The sequence below is a fragment of the Macaca mulatta genome, chromosome 17, assembly GCF_049350105.2.
Source record: "Macaca mulatta isolate MMU2019108-1 chromosome 17, T2T-MMU8v2.0, whole genome shotgun sequence".
NCBI classification, from domain to species: domain Eukaryota; kingdom Metazoa; phylum Chordata; class Mammalia; order Primates; family Cercopithecidae; genus Macaca; species Macaca mulatta.
This window is the reverse complement of record NC_133422.1, coordinates 39,305,385-39,328,549: the sequence shown is the minus strand read 5'-3', so window position 1 is coordinate 39,328,549 and position 23,165 is coordinate 39,305,385. Positions and strand designations below refer to the sequence as shown.

Here is a 23,165-nt window from a genome sequence, read left to right as displayed (position 1 = left end):
TAAAAATATATTTGCAATTAGATTATAGAAACATTATACGGAGAGAAACTGTTATTTGGACCATGGACTCTGAGGTTAGGTAACTGGTTCACCTGGAGTTGAAACCCCAGCTTGTTACAGGTATAATCTTAGACAAGTATCTTATTCTGTCTGAGCTTCCCTTTTCCTACCTATAAAATGGGTGCAATATTAGTACTTAACCCAGAGGTTTGTTGTGAGGATTAAATAGGTTAATATGTATAAATGTTTATAAAGTTTGAAAAGTACCTATTAATCATTGTAAAAATATTCTCTATGTTTGTTATAGTTGTTGCTTTTATTTTTCCGTGATTATTTATTGTTGACACACATCTGCCTATCTGTCATTAACAGTGCAGGTAAACATGAGTCTCTGTGAATAATATGTTATAGAATTTTGATATGTATTGTCAGAAATTATTTGAACAGATTCAAATAATTGAATCTCTCCACCGCTCTTTTAGGTTTTCCTCAAAGACCACTTTCTCTACAGGACCCTCTGTGATCACTCAATCTAAAACTGCAAAAAACCCTGCCTTGGCATTCCAGAGGCAGACATAAGACATACATTGACTTCTTTAATTGGCTGGGTTCTATATCTGCCACCTAAAATGTAAACTTCATTTTAGTTTGTTGGTGGCTCACGCCTGTAATCCCAGCACTTTGGGAGACCGAGGCGAGTGGATCACGAGGTCAAGAGATTGAGACCATCCTAACCAACATGGTGAAACCCCGTCTCCACTAAAAATACAAAAATTAGCTAGGCATGGTGGCACATGTGTGTAATATCAGCTACTCGGGAGGCTGAGGTAGGAGAATCACTTGAACCCGGGAGGCAGAGGTTGTGCCATTGCACTCCAACCTGGGCAAAAAGAGAAACTTTGTCTCAAAAAAAAAAAAAAAAAAAAGATTCGTCTATTCATTGTCTAATCAGTCATTTCGTGAATACCTCATCCATTCTAAGGCACCAAAGAGCTGTGAACACAAAAGCCTCTGCTTTCTTGAAGTTTACATTTTAGGTGGCAGATATAGAACCCAGCCAATTAAAGAAGTCAATGTATGTCTTATATCTGGCTCTGGCATGCCGAGGCAGGGTTTTTTGAAGTTTTAGATTGAGTGGTCACAGAAGGTCCTGTAGAGAAAGTGGTCTTGGAGGAAAACCTAAAAGAGTTGTGGAGAGGCCATTTATGTTGGTATTTGAGAGAAGCCTATTCCAGGCAGAGGGAAAAGCAAGTGTAAAGGCCTCAAGGTATGGAAGTAAGACTGGAGCAGAGGGAGGGAGGGGGAACATAATAGGAGATAGTAGGGCATTACTGTTCATTGTAAGGATTTGACTTTTCTCTGAGATGAGGAGCCACTGGAAGGTTTTGAGCAGAAGAGTAACATCTGACTTAAATTTTCAAAGGATTATTTTGGCTGCTCTGTTGAGGAAAAAGTGTAGATGAATAATGGTAGAATTAGTGAAACCACTCTGATGCTGTTAAAATAATCCAGAGGAGTAATAATGTTGACTTGGATCGGGAAGAGTAGTGAGGGTGGTAAGAAGTATTTGGAAAATCAATGCATTTTGAGGTTAGAACCAACAAGATGCGCTCTCTGGTTAGATGTGTGAGGCATGAAAGAGAAAAGAGTTATAAAAACTAATGATTTACTGAGATGTAGGGGCAAGTCAAGGAGGAAGATAAATTCTAGTTGTAAATGTGAGTTTAAGGTGCCTACTAAACATTAAGGAAACATGTCCAAATAGGCCATTGGAGTTCAGGGGAAGGATCTAGGCATGAGAAAAAATTTGAACATTTTTGAAGTCCTGCTAACATGCAGTCTTGGACTTCTGGGGCTGAGCTGGTCTCCAGTAGCAGCAAGTGAAAACTAGTCTCATTTGAAAGTGAGTTAGTCTGCACTTAACATTTCCCCTGTGACAAAGTAAAAAGCAGTAAAATTGCCCTCCCATGTACATGTACACAGAACCATTATACTAACGGAACATTTTGAATATTGTTATTAAACATTTCTGTTATGCACCTCTTTTTATTTAATATTTATACCATGGTTTTGAACAACTTCTCTAAGGGAATTCTCAAATCTTATAAGTAAACATGATTTCCTTTGAGATGGGCTTCTCCCACTAATACACTTTCTCTTCTAAAAAACTGCCTGCCTTTAATACCCTCTTTGTACTTGTAGAGGACAGGCTGGCTCTTTCTCTCAGGGGATGAAATAGCTCAACAGAATTGACTGGTGGCCTTTAATTGGTTGTATTCATTTCCTCCACTTGCCTTCTCCCTTTCCTCTTTCCATGTTCCATAGCAAATGAAGGCATTTCTCTTACAGTATTATGTAAAAACAACAAAAATTAAACCATCATTGCATACATTATAGTAAATTAATTAGGGAATGCAAATTCCATTTGTTATTACATGGGGTTCCATCAAGAATCAGAACAATGGGAAGAAAGATCTGAGTCAAGTGAGTCAAGGAAGGTACGACTACTTGATGAGGATGACTGGCTGTTCACTTAGCATTGCTCCTTTGTCTTTCTTTTTTTTTGAGACAAGTTCTCCCTCTGTCACCCAGGTTAGAGTGCAGTGATGTAATCACTGCTTACTGTAACCTCAAATTCCTGGGCTCAAGCTGTCCTCCTGCCTTAGGCTCCTGAGTAGCTAGGACTATAGGCAGGCATCACTACCCCTGGCTAATTTTTTTTAAAGTTTTTATAGAGATGGGGTTTCACTACGTTGCCCAGTCTGGTCTCAAACCCCTGGCCTCAAGTGATCCTCTCACCTTAGCTTCCCAAAGTGCTGGGATTATAGGAGTGAACCACTGCACCTGGCAGCACAGTTTCCTTCAATTTATCTTTGCCTGTTACGAACCAAGTTTGCCTGTTACGAACCAAGTTTGCCTGTTACAAACTACAATTTATTTTTACCTTGATTTTTTTTTTTTTTTTGCAGTGTTGTTTTAGTTTCTTTTTGTCATGTAATGGATTTTATAATGATATTCTAGAATTTAGGTTTTGTTGTAGACCTACTTAATAGTCAAGATTTTTTTTTATACTACTGAGGTTTGTTTTGGACCATCTTGTCCATACAATTTTATTATTTTAACTTGCATTTATAAAATGTTGTTATAGCTTTATACAATGCTTTTATTATTACAATTGTCTAGGAAGAAATGTATTGCTTGGAGCCTGAAACTAAATAATTCACACATGAAACAATTGATTCTATGAGTGTAGGAAGGTTGATTTAGTTTGCATGTTTAAATTGTCTGTGGTAATAAGTTGTTCTTTAAGCTTTCCTTAAAGAAATCAGTTTCCCTGGGTTGTATCATGATATGTAAGAGTGTGGCATTTTTTAGTAAGCTTGTTATGAAATAATGACCAACACCTCCAGGAGATATTCATAGAGGATTTTTTTAAATTACAAAGATTACCTTATGTAACCTCTCCTCTCCTTTATTACTTGAAATCTTAATCTAGTAAATCACAGAGGCCATAGTGTTATAAAAAGCATGTATTCATGATTGCTTTAAACTTAAATATTTATAGTTTCGATTTTAACTTTTACTCTAAAGCTTCTTTAACACCTCTGGTGTATAATTATCATAATAATAAGACACTTGGAAAAAAGTCTGTATCTTAGATTTTAATGTCTGGGATATTTAATCTGTTGTATTTTCCTATTTCATTTTTAATGCTCGTATCTGAAGAGGTTAAAGTTAAATCCAAAACCCATTCCTTCAGCAAACATTTGAGTATCTGTAATACGTTTTGTAACTGATACAAAGATGAATGGTGTCTTCTCTTAAGGAATTCCCAGCCATTTGGGAGAGGAAGACAGATAAAAAGATAAATGTAAATGCAGAGTAGTAATTGCAAAGATAGAGATAATTACCAGTTGTGATGGGGAGAAAGGTCACTTTACCTGTGTACTTGCTGTAGTTTTTGATTCCTTGTAAATTATGAATGGTTATGACCCACGGGTGAAGTGCACAAGGCAGATAGACATACATTGTTTCAAGGGCCAGTGACAGATTAGATGAGGAGTGATATGGACAGGGGAACTATAAGCAGTATGTATTTTTTAGATGAGTATTTGGCAGGATCTGAAGTAGAGCACCCCAGGTTGTAGGTGGTCCCTTGTTTAGGAACTCAGATGTTACATGAGCAGTTTACTGACATGCATTACACAGGAAAGGGGCAGCTTTACTGATTGTCTGGAAACCCCTATGCACAGTGTAAACAACACTGGAGAAAAACAGTAGGAGACCAGAGATCAGAGAATAGAAAAGGGTTCCCGATGACTTTAAAAGTGTTAAGTTGGCCAGGTGAGGTGGCTCACTCCTGTAATTCCAGCACTTTGGGAGGCCGAGGGAGGCAGATCATGAGGTCAGGAGTTCCAGACCAGCCTCACTAACATGGTGAAACCCCATCTCTACTAAAAATACAAAAATTAGCCGGTCGTGGTGGCGGGCGCCTGTGGTCCCAGCTACTCAAGAGGCTGAGGCAGGAGAATCTCTTGAACCTGGGAGGCGGAGGTTGCAGTGAGCCAAGATCGCGCCAGTGCACTCCAGCCTGGGCAACAGAGTGAGACTCCGTCTCGAAAGAAAGAAAGAAAGAGAGAGAGAGAGAAGAAAGAAAGAAAGAAAGAAAGAAGGAAAGAAGGAAGGAAGGGAGGGAGGGAGGGAAGGAAGGAAGGAAGGAAGGAAGGAAGGAAGGAAGGAAGGAAGGAAGGAAGGAAGGAAGGAAGGAAGGAAGGAAGGAAGGAAGGAAGGTCCTTTTGCCTTCTGGGGTGTGGAGATTACGGATAGGGAGCTGGTTGGAGGTAGAGACACATGATGTCTGAAGTGATGAGAGATGTCATCTGGTGGAATGTTAACTGAGGAAAATGCAAAGTCAAAATTGTCTAGCTAGCTCTGTTTGATGATGGCTCTGTTTTGCTAGTTTTCTTCCAAAGAATGAACAGGAATACAAAAAATATGATTAATTTCTTGGTGAGAAGATTGAAAGATAAAATTCACACATAGGTCACATACAGAGACACCAGTAAATTAACACTTCTTTGAGAGTGTACAGTTTAATACTCCCTGATATAGTTCAGAATTTTAAGACATAAAATATAGTTCCTGACTCAAAGAACTTGACACATGTGAAAAATGTGGATAAAATTATGTTTGAAGATACATACAAGAATTGTCTATAGAAATTGAATAATTGCTGAACAAATAAAAACACCAAGAGAGTTTTTTTCTTTTCTTTTTTTAAGTTCTTGGGTATATATGTAGGATGTGCAGGTTTGTTACATAGGTAAACGTGTGCCATGGTGGTTTCCTGCCCCTATCAACCCATTACCTAGGTGTTAAGCATGCCATGCATTAATTATTTTTCCTGATGCTCTCCCTCCTCCTGCCTGCCACCACCACAGGCTCCACTGTATGTTGTTCCCCTCCCTGTGTCCATGTGTTCCCGTTATTCAGATCCCACTTATAAATACACCCAGGGAATTCTTAAAATGCTCTTTAGTTTTACCCATCAGATGGCATACATTTGCTTAGCCCAGAATTCTCACACTCCTTTCTTTCTTCCAAGTGTGTGTTGGTCCTTATTTAAATACCAAGTGAGAGGTTGGTCAATTACATTTAAATCCGCTTAACCATAATGTACAAGTAATATAATCAGAGACTTCTGATGAAGCATAAGAAATGACTTAGTGAGATTTGTATCTGTAGAGTAGCCTCAAGAACTATTTTATCTTTTTGAAGATAGCTTGCTTATTTTTCATGATGTTGACCTGAAATATTTGAATATGCCCCCAAACATTCCTACTATTTTACTCTTTAAAATAGCAACCCTTCTTCTTAGACTGACTGTCCCTGGTCTGGTGATGATGATGTTGAAGATATGATGACTTTACTTTTTCTTTGATTCTAATATCACTTATTTCAATCTTTAAGATTTTCATGTCTTATTTAGTTCTAATAATAACATAGAGCTATTCTTTTTAAAAATTTTACCCTATATTATGACATGAAAACTTTTATGAAATGTCTGTGAGGTAAACATATGCAGTGAGATCCTTCCCATTTCACTAATGTGGAAATCAAGCCCAGGAGAAGTTGCTTCCAATCATAAAGAGCATAGTTCCTGACCCACTGACAACCACAGAATTGGAAAAGGCACGAGCCTCTTATCCAGTGAAGTAAGTCCCTCTCCCACCTAGTGGAGAAGCACTCACTCATTGGGGTGGCTCTATCTTCAGTTACCAGTAGCTGGCTTCCTCTGAGGGCAGCCCAGACTGTTAGGCACCTCCAAGAATGAGCCAAAAATGTGCTTCTCTTACACTTCCCCACTGGAGTTCAGCCCTCTGACCAGACATGTACTTGTATATCCATATGGTACAATAAAAAGTAAATATTTGGTCTTTGCCCCCTGGTTCCTGACATAAAGCTCCTAGAAGTTTTGGAATTTCCTGAGTGACGCGTCTTTTGTATGTTAATGTGGTGACTAAAGGTAGGTAGGGGTATAGCTTCAGGATGAAGACTGGTCTCTAGAAGTACTAAACATATGATTAAAGGGTTAGAACTATCGGCTTATACCCAATGTATGGGTGCGAGAGGGGCTGAAGATTGAGCTCAATCACAAATGCCAGTGATTTAATCAATAGTGCCTTTGTAATGAGGCTTCAATAAGGACTCTGAAAGAGGATAGGGGAGCTTCTGGGTTGGTAACACATGGATGTGCTTGGAGAGTGGATGTGCTGGAAGGGCAATGAAACTGTCCACCACCCCCGTCCCTCCATTCCTTGTCCTGTACATCTCTTCCATTTGGTTGTTCATGAGTTGTATCGTTTATAATAAAGCTATGATCGTAAGTATAGTGCTTTCCTGATTTCTGTGAGTCATTCTAGTGAATTGTGGAACTTCAAGGAAGGGAGTTTTGGGAATCCCCAAATTTATAGTGAGTCAGTCTAGAGTGGTCTTCTCGACTGGCAACTGACATCTGAAATGAGGGTAGTTTTGTGGGAGTGAGCTCTTCTACCTGTACAGCCTGACACTAAATCTGGGTATTTAGTATCGGAATTGAAGGATTTTGCCCTTAATTTATGGAGTCTGCGCTAACTCCAATTGTAGGACACCCAGTTGGTATTGGAGAATTAGACAATTGATTGGTGTTGGAAAAATGTATTTGGTGTCAGAAAAAAAATCAAACAATCTATGTTCTCTCCCAACATTTGCCCTGTGCATTTTCTCATATGGGAGTCCCTCAGACCTATTGGTCTGTTCTCTAGATCTTTTGCTAATTTGACATGTGTGCATAATAAAATTGGTTAAGCAGACTAAGTATTTTAAGTACATGGTTTTATTCAAGGTGAGATACTACTTTAATATATAGACTACTTAAAAATAAATACATATATAAAAAGTTATATATATAACTGCACACTCTCCCATCCATCCAGAATGCTTAGGCATACATTCCCTGGGTTTAGGAAGGGAATATGGATTGCTTGTGATTGCAATGGGCAAGAATGTACAAGAAACCCCTTATTATGTGAAAATTATATCTGTTTATTTAAATGTTACTGATGGGGGTTATGAAAATAAAATGGTGATTTCTATAGTAATTTATATATAACACAGTAGTTAAAAATAAGGTCTAGAATGAAACTGCTTGAATTCAAATTCTAGCTTCACCAATTTTTAGTTGTTTGACCTTTTTACTTAGCTACTGATCTCCAGTTTCCTCATTTGTAAAACAGGAATAATAATAATGCCTACTTCATGATGTTCTTGTGGGTTTGAATGAGTTAATTAATAGAAAACACTTAAGACAGTACCTGACATACGTAAACACTTACTACATTTTAGCTGTTGTTATTACCATTACTGTTGTTTTTATTGTCACTGCTACTATTATAACAATTACTACTACCATTATACTACTAATACACTACTTTTTTGGACCTAATTTATAGCACAAAGTGGATGTATGGCTTATAAACATTTCTGAGCATGAATTTACTTAATAAAAGAGACAGGGTCTTGCTCTGTCATTCAGGCTGTAGTGCATTGGTGCCATCACTGGTCACTGTAGCTTCAAACTTCTGGGCTCAAGAAATTTTCCCACCTCAGCCTCCGTACTAGCTGGGACTACAGGCACATGCCACCATGCCTGGCTAATTTTTTTTTTTTTTTTTTTTAATTTTTGGAGAGACAGAATCTTACTTTGCTGTCCAGGCTGGTCTTGAACTCCTGGCTTCAAGTTGATCCTCCTGACTCAGCTCCTAAAGTGCTGGGGTTACAGATATGCATCACCATGTCCAGCTTGCTTTTGAACCTTTATTTAATCAGAAGTTGCAGAGTTTTTGGAAGTATAAAAAGTGACTGAACCACCTGTAAGAGTTCTTGAAAAATGATAGAGGAAATGCTAATGAGACTTTAAGGCAGAGATCAAATAGACTAGGAGAGCAAAAGGAATCTCTTCTGTAATGCTGATAGAGAACTTTGAAAGAAGCAAAGAAAAAAAATTGCAAATGGGAAGAGTAAATGAAACACCATTGGCTCAATCAAATAGAATCTTGGTTGTGGATAACTGACAAGCAGACATAAAAATGAAAGAGCATAACATAGGAAATATGTGTTACCACTATAAGCAGTGTACAGCAAGGTATTGGGGAAATGAGTTAAACAGTTAAAAAGGTAAGAATCTGTGATTCTTAATATTGAGACCATGACTCAGATAATGGGGTGTATTATAGCATTTGTTGTGTAAATTCAAAGAATCACAGAAAGGGAATACATGAGAAGTAAAACAAACAAAAAAACCTATTGAGAAAATATGCATGAGTATAAATCCACACTAGCTTCATCACGGTGGGAGCAAAACGTTAAAGTACCATCACTCTTCAAGCACAAACCAAGTATTATATGTGGTTCTCAGAATAGTTTAATCATTGAACTCCTGAAACATTGCATCTAAGAATTAGATTGCTAATTTTTAAAAATAAGAAAATACATTTAGGTTGTATTAAAAGATGTTAATGTCAGAATACCAAATGTTATTTTCTGTACAATTAGGTTTAAAAAAAAAAACAATAAAACACCATTTCATATTCTTATACATTATTTTTAATATCTCCTTACTATTTTATTCTTTTGAACCAAGCTTAAAATTAAAAAAAAAAAAAACTCAGTTTCATTTTGTTGGGCGTTTAGAGGATATTCCTATCCTTACAGATAAAACGTGAATTGTACCCATTCTTCAGGATTAATTCAAATCCTAAGAATGGCAGATTACTTGAATTTCTATATTCATTCTTTAATCATCATTTTATATAGTTCACAATGATCAATAACAATAGATTTTTTTTAACCTAGAATTCGTTTGTACTAAAACAAATAGTTTAAAAGTTGGTTTAGGTCACTCTATCTTTTTTTTTGTACTACTAAATCTTTTTCCTAGTGTCATATAAAATTGACTATGAAAAGATTTTCAGAAATGATCCTTAATGTCTGTTCTGCTGGGTGACCAGTATATTCTCTTAGTGACACAGTGCCCTGGTTTACTATTTCTTCTTCATGTGTACTGTGAGAGCCACTTTAAGTCAAAGAAGGAAAAATATTATTAGATAATAAAGTGTTCAGGATATCAGTAAAGAAAGCTTGACATTTGTCATTATAAATGGCCTCTGCTACTTTTTCTTTCCCATTGTCGATAAGCTTGGACAATAGAAAGCATTTTTCCCCATCTTTCCCGTCTACTCACTGTTCCCTGTCAAGAGATGATTTTGAAAAATGTTAAAATTATATTTAAATCAGTTGAACTTTAAAAAATGTTTTATTTTTGTCTGTGAATAGACTGATGATTTTGTAGTATTTCCAATGGTCAAGAATTCTAATAAAACTTATTTCTTAAGTGTAGTTATTTGTGTATGTGAGCACTTCTTAAATTTTGTCTTATGTTTTAAAGACTGTCTTATTGAATTTCTTTTATAACTAGATTTTAAATTGAAAGGTTAAAAATTAGTGAATTTTATTTTTCCTATTTTATAATGAATTTTCTTACATTATTATGAATTTTTTTCATGGATGTTTTGTTTCTAGGGTGTCTTACCTTTTATATATTATAACTTTGTCCCTTCAAGACATTTAATATACTCTCTTTTAGTCTCTGTAGAAATGCTGGAAAAGAATTTGAGGCAGATGGGAAGGCAGCTTCAACAGCTTGAGAAGGAATTGGAAACCTTTCCCCCTCCTGAGGACTTGCATGACAAGTTTGTGACAAAGATGTCCATATCCTTTTGATATCTAAATAACTTAAGTCACTAGTCAACTGGAGATACAGTTTATTTAATATTTTAGGTGTCTTTGTGTATCCAGAGATCATTCTGTAGTGCCAAATTACAGAAAATTTAACCTTTGCCTTCTTGCAGGGAAATTTATCAAAGTGTCTGTCTATCATGAATAATACACAAATGTCTGTCTGTCTGTCTGTTTGTTTGTTTTTTGAGACGGAGTCTCACTCTGTCACCTAGGCTGGAGTGCAGTGGCATGATCTTGGCTCACTGCAACCTCTGCTTCCCAGGTTCAAGCAATTCTCCTGCCTCAATCTCCTGAGTAGCTGGGCGTACAGGCTCTCACCACCACGCCCAGCTAATGTTTTTGTATTTTTAGTAGCGACAGGGTTTCATCATATTGGCCAGACTGGTATCGAACTCCTGACCTCAAGTGATCTGCCCACCTCAGCCTCCCAAAGTGCTGGGATTAGAGGCATGAGCCACCATGCCCGCCCACAAATGTATACCCATTAATTTCTATTCTTTTTTCCTTTTTATCAGCTTGGATAATAGTATGTTCTCTCATCTTTTCCCTGTCATGTGCCTTATTTCCTTCTGATGTTCATTAAGAATTGAAAAGACATTAAAACTTAGTTTGAGGAAGTTTGACTCTAAAGTCATGATGTGGTTTAGATACCTTTGAAATGTTTGAAGAAGCAGGTACAAGACTTCATAAGCGAGTTTAACTAGTCAGCTTAACTTCAAGAATTGGCATGTATTGTAAATTAGTTTTTGCTCCATAAAATTTAATATTTCCTTTAGAAATACTATATTCTTACAAAGTCAAAATGGAGTTTATTATAGTCACTACTTGTATTGATATTTTCCTAACCTAAATAAATCGATAAATATATGTGTGTATATTCATACACACACACACACACACACACACACACACACACACAAAATAAATAGCATGAGGCTTGTGTCCTGTTTAAGGTTTCCTTTGTATTCAATTATATTTATTATCACTAACTTTGTAGCTTAATCTCTAATGAGTAACTGAAGTAATAAACTTTTTTATTTCTTGAAACTAATGTTGAGTTGCTTTGCAAACCATTTTGTGAAATTGCAGACTGATATCTTTTGTGTTGTAATAAAATATTACTACAATGCATTATTAAAATCCCATATGGACAAATGAATTCTGTGTGAAAGATAACTCACTTCTAAAATGAGCTCTTATAAATAGACACTCCTAATATCTTAAACTGAGGTACTTGAAATAAAATGACTATTTTCCCTCTTTCTACCTCTTCTCTCCTGAGATTTAGTGAATCACAAAATTAATATTTGGCTTGTCATAGATTTTATTGTATATGCTTTCATCTTAATTGTGAACTAGTTGAATTTTAGCTTCCTTCACTGTCTCTGTCGGGAAATATCATAAAAATATGCTCCAGCAACAATCAATTCAGGCTAATGTGTTTGTTTCCTTTTGTATCTTCCCACCCATCCAGTTTCTTATTTCATTAGGAAGGCTGCCTTTATCACCACACTGAGGAAGGCTTTTTTTTTTTTTTTTTAAGAAAGGTGAAATCTGTATTCCTCAAAAAATTTTTGTGCTACCTTCTCATATGACAAAGTATGCTTTTTAAAATAAATATATTATTGCAGTTATATGTTTCATCATTCTTAGCTTTTTTCTTAATTTTATCATGTTAAAATGTTCATATGTGACAGTTTGTTAATAGCTAAGTACTGTTAATTGAACTACTTATTATTGTTCCCTATAGATATAAAGCAGTTCAGAAAAGATTTTGCTTGCATGTAGCTTCTGGTAGTACACTGTGAGTCCACTAATTATGAAGCTCAGGTTTATAGAACCAAGATGAATTCCTGAGCTTAGAGTAAAGGTTGTAGAATCTTGCTTAGCAGACGATCTCAGGACATATCTATACTTGTATTTATATGACACAAGAAACTGAATGATGTCGGCTTCTTGAAAGGTATGTGGCTCATAAAAAGCAACCAGCAGGAAATCAGAAACAGGAAGGATGATGCTTTGTTGGAAACAATTTTTCATTCTGAGTACAATTATACTCCATGGACAAGAAAGCTACTACATCCTGTCGCTAAATATCACAACCTAGAAGCCTCTAATGAACTGATTAGCATTCATGTATCTCTTGGAAGTCAGATATATGAACAGTTGGTGCACTTTGCTATTGACAAAGCTTATAATCATAAATATTCTTTGCTGAGATTAGATTGCACTCGTTTGCTTTTCATCTTAGTTAGACATACTAGTTTTGAAGTAATTAAATTCATTCATTGCAAGTCTTTGTTTACTTTAATTAGGACTGACAAGTCAGATTTTGCATATTAAATGCATTTATACAGATCTTATTAAAATGGCAAATTGTGAGCTCCTTAGATGTTAAAAAATTGAAGAATTTGGAATCTAAAGTGCACAATGAATAAAATATACTTAAAGTTTGTTATTAACCACTTAAACTTTGTTCATGTTTTTCATTTAAATGCTTGTTAATCGAGGTACATATCGAACGTTTGGTTCATTCACCAATTCTGGAAGAATATGTGTATTTTTTAAATTGTTAACAATGTATCTTACAAGTATGTACTTAAACAATTATGATTTAGTGAACTGTTAAATCAATTAATTGAATTGTTTTAAATTATTGAGATACAATTTTATTGTAATGTGAAATTTTACTAATAGCATTTGATGATACTATATTGTATTTTTATTCTTTCAATGTATGCTCACTCTTTACCTATACAGCTTAATATTTAAAAAGTTGAATTTAGTGCATCCTTTAAAAAGCATGCACTATCATTTCAAATATCATTGACTTTTTAGTAATAATTATTACCTCCCACTTGCTAAGTCTAGTCAGAGCCTTAATTAGAGTTGACCATTTCCACAGTAACTACTTGCTTGAAAAATGTGAAACCAAATTCAACGTATATCAGTATTGTTACATGCAAACTATTGTATGTGAGGTGTATGTACTTACTAAATTTTTATCGGTGAGAAAATTAACAATATGCCAGGATTTGTGTCATGTAGTGCTTGTTCCTTTCTCATGATCTTTAAATTCTGTGATATGTCTTATTTTAAGGAGAATAACAAATAGAATTTAGAGCATTGCACTTGAAATTCTTCTTGCATGAGCACTTGCCTTTCTATTTTCTTCCTACTCCCTCTCCTGTGTCTTTCAGAAAAACTTATTTTGCTAGACATTTATATATTTCTGTATTTATTACAACTTATGTGACAAGTTACTTGACTCCTTTCCATGTTATATTCTTTAAATTTGTTCATTGAAATCCCACTTTATTTTCACACTTTTCTGTGTGTTATTCTATATAGCAATGCTTTAGAAACTTCTGAAATCACTGGGTGGATGCTAAAGCCAGCCCAGTAAATTCATTGAGAGAAAGATTTACTTATATCTATATTCTACACTGCATAATGTACAGCATTTTTCAAATAAAGGAATTTAGTATGTTGAACTTTGAACTGTGGCGACTAGGAAGTAAAATAGAAGGTTGGAATGGATGAAGTGTAAACTTGTGTAATACACAGTCCAGTTGTAAGAGTGGGAAATGGGGCAATTGGGTGATTTATTGTAGCAGATTTTTCTTCTCTTGAATTAGTCTTCTCCCTTTCTTCTCCTTTTTTTCTTCCGATCTTTCTTTCTTGCCTGTCTTCAACTTAATTCCTTCTTAGCCAACTTTTAAAGCTAGCATTAAATGTGCTGCTCTTAATTCTCTCGGAGTCCCCAAATTTATAATAATCTTTTCTTTCTCTGAAGTCGTATTATACTTGCAGGCGAGTACTACCTAATGGAGGGCTCACTGCTCTTTAACAGTCAAGCCTCTGTTGTTTTAGTTAATCTGACTTTCTTAGCCAAGACTTTAACTACCTAACCTCTGTCACTCTATGTAATATCAATTTTTTTTCTACATCATGATTATACTATGTTGAAAATCTGATTCATTATTTATTATCTGTCTCCATACTCTAAAATGTTTCATGACAGCAGGGACTTTGCCTGACTTGTTAGCTACTATTTTTCCTGGTGCCTAGAATACAGTGGAACTCAGTGAACACTTACTGAATGGCTTGCTGGATCCTGTGTACTTAAGAAAGTCTATGAAATATATTAGACACATAGAACTGAATGATGCTGATCCTTGAAAAGTGTGTTAATGGAAGTTGTGGGCATCCTCGGTGACAGAACCCTAATAATGGCAGTATGACCTAAGGATAAATGCAGGATATGTTTGTGGTAGGTGGTTTGGTGATGAGCAGTACTGGCAGACCAGGAGAAGAATTCCAAGTCTTAGTTGGCCAACACTTTATGCTTGTGTTTCAATGCATGTAAACACAGATTTGGTTATTGTATCTGCCTCTCAAATTGGAGGATTACAGTGATTCTAGTAAAAATTCATGAGAATTTGGCCTCAGTGTTGGTAAAGGAAAACAAAATAGATTTCTCAAAACATCAAGTAATTGGGCTTATATTAATATTTTATAATGAATTTTATGAAATGTTTATTTTGTTGAGTATCCCACATATTTTTCCAAAGCTCTTGACAAATACAGAAGTTGGAATTTAACAGTTTGCCCAAGGACAGCTAACTACATTTGTGTTTTCTTTTTGATGATGATGATGATGATGATGATGATGATGATGATCATGAAGAATTAGAATTCTGTCATATGCTAGTCTACATTTACTCCCTACCTGGCAGTAGTGCTGTCTCTTTTTTCCTTGGTCTTTCATTATTTTTCTCAAAGTAAAGGGCCTGCATCAGTTTCCTTATTTCATCCTCTACTGATGAAAGTTCTGGCCAGAAGAACCATATATTTTTGAAATTGTGGGCCAAAATAAATTGTAGACATAAAAATCCCATTTTTAGCTTCTTTCTCTTGGCCTGCCTGAATACTGTTTTTTATTTGTTTTACATTTTGCTAATGGCTAGTCAAAGTTAATAAAAGGACTTCTGCAAATTTAGCTATGTTCCATTTCTTTAAATGTCCCTATTTAAAGGAGCCATGGGCAATTATGAGTGATGCTCTCTCTAAAAGAATCATTTTTTCTGGATGTGGTATAGTCATATTATATCTGACTGCATTAGCAGTTTGCCACACAAGAAAGAAAATTTCATTGTTTATTTAGAAAATGTTTTCTAATATCAGTGACTGTCACATTCACATTAAATTCATCTTCTTAATTTCAGTGGGTTTTGAACTATATTGTCATGAGTGAGAGAAGAACATTTCTATATGTGTGTGCCTATGTATGTAATAATAATTTTTAATAATCTAATGCATAAAGGAAATTATATACCAGTTTTCTAAGAGAAGTTAGAACACTAATTTGCTTACATAATGGAAGAAGTTTTCAGTTTAACTCTTAAAATTGTATTTTGTTTGCTTTTAGAACCTTAAAGTTTAAAATAAATGAGGGATAATAATAACAAGTATTTTTGTGTGCTACTAAATGCCCACTTTTCTGAGAACTTTGCATGTGTTAACTCATTGAGTCCTCTCAGTAGCCCTGTCAGTTGGTGATATTATTATTCCCATTTTACAGATGAGGAAACTGAAGCACAGAGACATGAAGGCACTTGCCCACAGGCACACTACCACCAAGTATAGGAGCTAGAAATTGATCCCAAGTTGTCCAATTTAACTGTTGTGCTTAATGCTTGTACTGTTGATTTCAGTATCATTGCAATTACTCAGCTGCCAACTACTGAACTATAATTTTAAATCATATTGTATGATCTGCATATTATATATTATTATGGTAAGTTGGAAGAAAAAATTTTTAAATATGTTAAAGAGAAATATTAAATACATAAATCTTTTCTAATGATTTCCCAAAGTTAATTGGCAATTGAATTTAAGATTTTGTTGCTATGCAGTATAGACTGACTTTAAGAATGGTAAACTATTAGAAGTAATTTTAGAATTTTGGAAATGTAATAATGGTGGCTATTAGACTAAAGCATTGGATTTACAGAGTTCTCACCCCCCAAAGCATTACTTTGTAAATTTCAGAATACCTTAACTATAGTATACAGATTTGTTATCAGTGCAAAAGAACAATATGAGACAGTTTCGAAGTTACATGAAAACATGGAAAAGTTATACCAGAGTATAATGGGATACTATGCCATTGATGTGAAGAAGGTGTCCGTGGAAGACTTTCTTACTGACCTGAATAACTTCAGAACCACATTCATGGTATGGTAAAAAAATAATTGTTTTTTAAAAAGTTTTTTTTATTTATACTGTCTTATTTATTATCTCATTACGTCGTCCTACTCTTGTTGCCGTAGGAAAACCTATATTTTCTGATTTTGAAAGTCAACTATAAAATTTCAGATTTAAAAATCTATTGAAAAATGTACGGTTTGTTCTCCTTTTGACCTTTCCAACATTAAGCTGTAATCAGACATTTTGATTGAAAAAGTGACAAATTCTGAAGTTCTTCATAAAGACTCCCTTGCTGACTGATTACAGAGCAATTCTGTAATAAGTTTTTGGCTATGAATTTGTTTCTTTATACTTAAGATCAATTTGTATTTTTGTGATATAATTTTACCAAATTCCATGCAGCTTTTATAAGGCTTTTTTTCCTTTTCTTAATGCATTGTACAATAAGCTACATGCAATTTGCCTTTGAATAGGTTTTACATTCGTAGGGCTTCCTTTCGATACTTTAATAGGGAGATCAGGCCTTTGATGTGGAATACTTTCATTTAGGCATTAAAAATATCTTTTCAAAAATATTAGCTGATTAGATGGGGGGAAGAAAAGAACTACACATATATTAAAGTGAGGAGGCATTTTTGCCTCCCTAGGGAAACTGGTGATACATTTCTACAGTGAAAAATGGTTATTCTTAATAGATGGGTAAGTCATTTCTGTATTTTAGCAATTGTTTGTGGCGATTAAAAAGTTTTGAGGTGTGAAGAAAAAGAAGGTTGAATTTAAAGAACTGGTTCTTTTTAATCTCAGGAAAACTTTATTGCTGAGGTTGTTGGACTTGGTTATAATTATTTAGTTAGGATTAGATAACCTTTTAATAAAAATAGTATGTTAAAGGAAAACTAGTTTACAAGAAATACACATTTGGTCACAGTTCTAATTTATTTTCTCCACAAATTCAAAGCAATCTGTAAATTATTTTTCACTGTCAGAAATGAATTTGGTTAATAAATATATTTATGATATACCTGTATGTGTCACATACTTTGCAATATATTATTTTAAATTTTGCAATGTTTTGTGAAGCAATATGGCTTAGTGGAACTAGTAAAGACTTTGCTGTCTGAGAGAGCTAGATTTGAATTTTATACGAGTTATGTGTCTATGAAGACTTATTTAACCTTGACCTTCAGTTTCCCCATTTGTTTTAAAAAAGTAATGTGAATTCCTTCCCCATGAAAATGTTTTAAGTATTAAATGATATAATATATAGTTAATGTTTATCATAGGTCCTGGCACATGGTAGTTGCTCAATAAATTATGCAGTAAACGGTTAATTCAGCAGGCTTGGGGTGCTCAAAACCTTCATATTCCAGAGAACACTGACCCCTGACTGGCTACTAAGAGACCTAGAAATATCCTGCCTGATAAGGGCATTTTATATACCTGGGGTCTTGGGCCAACCTATATAGATATGCTAACAATGTGATTTATGGTGAACACCTGTTTTGTTTACCTGGGGCCCTGGGCCACACTGTCTCCATTTGACCTCTTACTGAGCTGGAGATAGAATAGCTAAGATTAGTCTTCCAGGCAGTCTATGCTTAAGTGACTGACTCTCAATAATAAAATCCTTGACACCAAGACTCACGGAGGCTTCCCAGGTTTGCAATACTTTGTACATATTGTCACATATTGTTTTGGGGAAGATGAAGCATTGTCTGTTGGACTCCACTGAGAGAGGGCAATGGGAAACTTGGACCTGGTTTCTCCTGAAGTCTGCCCTTTGCACATTTTTTCTTTTAATAGTGTTTGTAATAAACCATCACAGTTAATATAATGGCTTTTCTGAGTTCTATGAGCCTTTCCAGCAAATTATCAAACATGAGGGTGTCTTGGGGACCTCTGACACAATTGTGCATCAAGTATAAAATAGATATATGAAGTAATAATATCCTTCTATTCTGAGTATTTTCTATAAGCCAGGTGTTCTTCTAAATGCCTTACATATAGTATGTCAGACAAGCCACACAATTCTTCTATGGCAGATAAAGGAGCTGAGGCACAGAGATGGAACATATCCAGCTCAGTGTTGTACTGTTATAAAATGGTCGAACTAGAATTTAAACCCATAAAATCTTCTTTAAAGCCTTCTTTAAGGGCCCTAACTCTTAAACATTATGTCACGCTGCCTCTTGTATTCTACAGTTTATGTTCCATTTCACAAATTATAACACTGACGTTTGGAGGGTTTCCTAATGAGATCAATGCCATATTGATTGTAACGGATCCAGTTGGGATTTGAATCCAGATCCCAACTATGTAAAGTATACATATTTTAGATTGATTATTTACAAACCAAATTATTGTTCCAAAAAAATGACCACTTTTTCTTTTTTTCTATTGGGAGAGGGGTTAGGTTTCAAGCTAGTCCGGTTTGACACAGCAATAGCAGTCATGCATTTAATAGATGTTCATAGATCTAAAAGGATTAGAGGGTTTTGGCATTCTATGGGTAACTTTGCATTTCATGTGGGCAAGTAGTGGGCAGAGAGAGAAAGTGTTTGAATGAGAAAAGGGTTCCAAAAAGTGGGTAACAGAGTGACAGCTATACTTTGTTTCAGAGTTCTTATGGGTCCTAAAAGTCACTACTACCACACACACATTCATGTGTACACTGCACTAAATTAAAATTGTTAACACTAGATTTAATAAAAAATTATTAAATCTAAACAATAGTATATAAAAGAAATTTTATTTAGGAGATAAATAAGCATGAAGGCTGGAAAGGAAGTGATTGTAACAAGGTGGTGAGATTTTCTACAGGTACTTCATTCTCTTCTATTTTTCTTTCTTTTTTTGGGATAAATATGATTATACTGCTTAAATTTTAAACAAAATATCTCTCTTTGAAGTCTGGAGTGGTAATATTGGCAAAAACTCCTGACAAATAAATGTCTCATTTTGTCAGAGTCTTCTGAGCTCTTGGGTTGCTCTTTAATTCCGTATTATTCAACTTTGAAAACCAGGTTAATATGAGTGAGTCAGTATGGAAATATTAGATCTGTAGCTAAAGAAAGATGTAGAGTTTTATTTGTTGAAGATCTTGTTCTGGAAATCCACAATCATAGGCAAAAATTTTCTTCTTAAAAAGTACTGTTAAAATGTTTCCATTGTTTATCCTCTGGCATTTAGTTATACTTCTGGTCATGAATGAGCAGGTTTTATTATAAGGTGAAGGCTTATTTTTGTATTACATATCAGGGGTTGGAACCACTGTCTTCACTCCATACCTACTCCCCACATTGGCAGTTTTCCATGGAATGTTTTCTCTCAAGTTCAGGCCACTGTACTTAAGTGTTTCCTATGCTTGGAGCACTTTCTCCATACTCTGCCTGGCTAAATTATCATACCCATCCCTCTAATCTCTGTTCAGACATTTCTTCCTTTAGTAAGATCTGTGTCTGTCATATTTATCTTTGTATCTCTAGTGCAATTCATGGCATATAATAGATAAATTTGTTGAGTAACAGATGATCAATGGGTGATTTAATAGCTAACATATATAGAGCTAACCATGCATTTGAAGCTATATTTACTCATTTAATCCTTATGGTAGCAAACAGATATAGTATGCATACTGTTATTATTCCCATTTTTCAAATGAGGAAACAGGTATAGAGAGATCCTGACTTGTCCATCATTACATAGCTGGCAAGGAGCTCAGATGCTTCCCCAGGCTGTCTGACTCCAGCGTCTATACTATACATGGCTGACCTGTGTTAACATCTATAAAATGCATAACTGCTATTGCTGTGTCAAACAGAACTAGCTTGAAACCTAACCCCTCTCCCAATAGAAAAAAAAAAAAAAGAAAAAGTGGCCATTTTTTGGAAAAATCATTTGGTTTGTGAATAATTGATCTAAAATATGTATAATTTAAGATTGTCTTGGGATTTAAACTTAAGCAGTTAAAGGCTGGGTTTAAAAGCTTTCTGCTATACATTTGACTAACTCATACAGTCTCTCCTCAGTGTTTCTGGGATCTTATGACTAATTTGTATAGATACAGCCCTTCGGGTTCATTTTTTTGTTTGCTCTATGAGAGCCTTGTTACAATAGCTAAAGAAGGAACATCTGTTCCAGACTGCTGCCTCAAGCCATGTAGACCAAGGGGGAAAAGTTTCAAAATCTTGTAGCTTCTCTGAGGAACAGCTGTTTACTTTGACAGCAGTTTCAGTCACTCCTCTTCTACTTAAGAATTCTCAACTGGGAATTAATTTTTTTAAACAGTCTACTATAGATAATATGCTCATTGGGAATGGTTCTATTTCGAACTACTGATCAATTTCCCAAGAAATAGGGAGTAAGTTTGCATTGTAATTTTGTTTAGCTTTATGTTTGTTACCATGATCAACAGAACAAAACCAAAACAACTACCATGGTTTGAATAGTTGCTTCTTACTAGATCCAGTGTCCGGTGCTTTGCATGAAGCGTCTCACCTCGTCTTTACAGTGTTTTTTGAGGTCCAGAATGTGACAGGTGAGAGAACTGCAGGGTGGAAAAGCTCCATGTCTTTGCAGAGAAGCTTCAGACTTGGTAGGGCTAAGACTGAATGGAAGCCTGCCTGACTCCAAGGCCTGTTCTTTAACAGCTTCAGGTACATTGCTGCTCAGAGAGTTTGCAAGAAAAGCCAAGGTTGTAATTTTTAAGAGTGTTTTTGATAACTTACTAGAGAGAATCAGCACAGGGGCATACTTTATTTTCATACTCCTTGGGTATAATAATTGTCTATTTACATTGATGGGTTCATGATAGAAGAATGTTTTCAGATCTGCTTCTATTTCAAAGCATGAAATGTGTTCTCTTAAAATTAGAGGACTATTAATGTAAAGCCAGGTTGCTGGGATGAAGGATAAGGTGAAGGGTAGAGGGTCAGCATCTTTCCGTAATAGATTTTTATTTACTATAAGACTTGAGTGAAGATAAAAGTTCAGATTGGAGGTACTAGGTAGAAATATCTGACCTCATACTATATGCTGAGTAAATCGGTAGTGTGTCAGGCATCAAGCTTTATACCAAGTGAAGTTCATACCTTTATTCATGTAGTGCTGTATAGCAATAATCATTGTTTTCTATTTGTGACTGGTTTTAGATTCATTACATGCTATTAACCAATCTATTTGTTATTAGCAAATGATATCATGCTTCTACAGGATGAATTGAGCTCATGGAATTTTTGTTGAATCTTGTGAGCAACCTCATCCTCCTTAATCTGTCCAACAGCTGTAGCATGTTCATGTTTGTCCTTGGAGTTTAAACTTAGTTTTTCTGCCTTTCATTGGTCACTGTGGCTTTGAAGCATAATGTATGTACTGTTCCCACTTTCCATTCGTATTAGAAGATTTTGATCTAATTGCTTTTTCTCACATACCCCAAACTACATGGTCTCTTCCTTAATGCTCTGTTATCCGGGTGATGCTTCTCCTAATTAGTACGAGTAGAATCCCGTACTAATTAATCCATTAACCCAACTTTACTGAAAGTTCTTTTACTATTCTCTTTCTTTATCCAGAATTATTAGCACGGTATAACGCTTTTAGCTACTTAAGCAAATTTCATCTGATGTCTTATTTGTTTTGCTTAACATCTCATCTTAAAGAAATTCTTCCTAATGCTTTGATCCTCTTCACACTCCTTTGTTACGGATCTCCTTACAGGTAACCTATTTCAAAATAATTTTTCTACCAAATTATACTTCTTAAAAATGTGTCGTTTTTCTGTTTTAGTTAGACATATGTAGCTATTATGTGGAGTCTCTGAGTTTGCAGTATCACCTATTCTCATAGAGAATACTTTTTTTTATTTCTGTGACTTATTTTTGAGCACATGAACATTTCCTGTTGGGATTTTAAAGTACTGAAAAAGGCCACTACACTCCTTTCTTAATCATAGTTTCTAAGACGTTGAATATCTGGAAACCCCACTTTGAGTTTAGGATTTAGAGGGCAACAAAAAAAATCCCTGCCTTAAAAAAAGATCATTTTTGCATACAATAGATGGAGAAGCATTATATTGGTATTCTCTTTTTTTGTATATGGGTATAGACATATGTGCCAAACTTTGTAGTTATTATTTTCTAGTTCATAAAATCCAGTCTCTTTCTCCCGTAACTTAATTTCCTATATATAACTCCCATCTGAATTGCCTGTGATGACAATCAAAGAGAGACATGGTTAGTCCTGTTTTCTTCAAATCTTGCATGATTGATGAAACCTGCCTATGATAGGCCTCAGCCAATTCATTTGTTATTAATAGTGATGTTTTGCTGTTTGCCGTTCTAGTGGGAATACAGCAGTGGTTGAGATGCAAGTCCTGGCATCAGAGCACCTTGGAGTTGAGTCCCATCTCTGTAGATTATTAGTGATATGAGTATAGGCAAATTACTTAACCTTACTGAGCCTCAGTTTTCTGATAACAACAGCATGCATCTCTTAGGGATGTTACTTTTTGAAGATCAAATCACATAACATACATATACCTTCAAAACAAGTTATCCATGTACAAATAATAGAAGTCTAGTAATTTTACATTTTCAATCTCATTATAACAGGATCAA

The 23,165-nt window shown here is 35.1% G+C and overlaps 1 protein-coding gene across 1 annotated transcript in view; it reads left to right on the top strand.

The window, feature by feature from the left end:
• DIAPH3 (diaphanous related formin 3) overlaps window positions 1-23,165 on the top strand; it is a 491,959-nt gene that overhangs the window by 312,230 nt on the left and 156,564 nt on the right. The window contains exons 23-24 of the mRNA XM_077973974.1: window positions 10,184-10,309; window positions 16,415-16,578. Coding sequence (XP_077830100.1) covers window positions 10,184-10,309; window positions 16,415-16,578 — 290 coding nt within the window. The remainder of the gene's footprint in view (window positions 1-10,183; window positions 10,310-16,414; window positions 16,579-23,165) is intronic.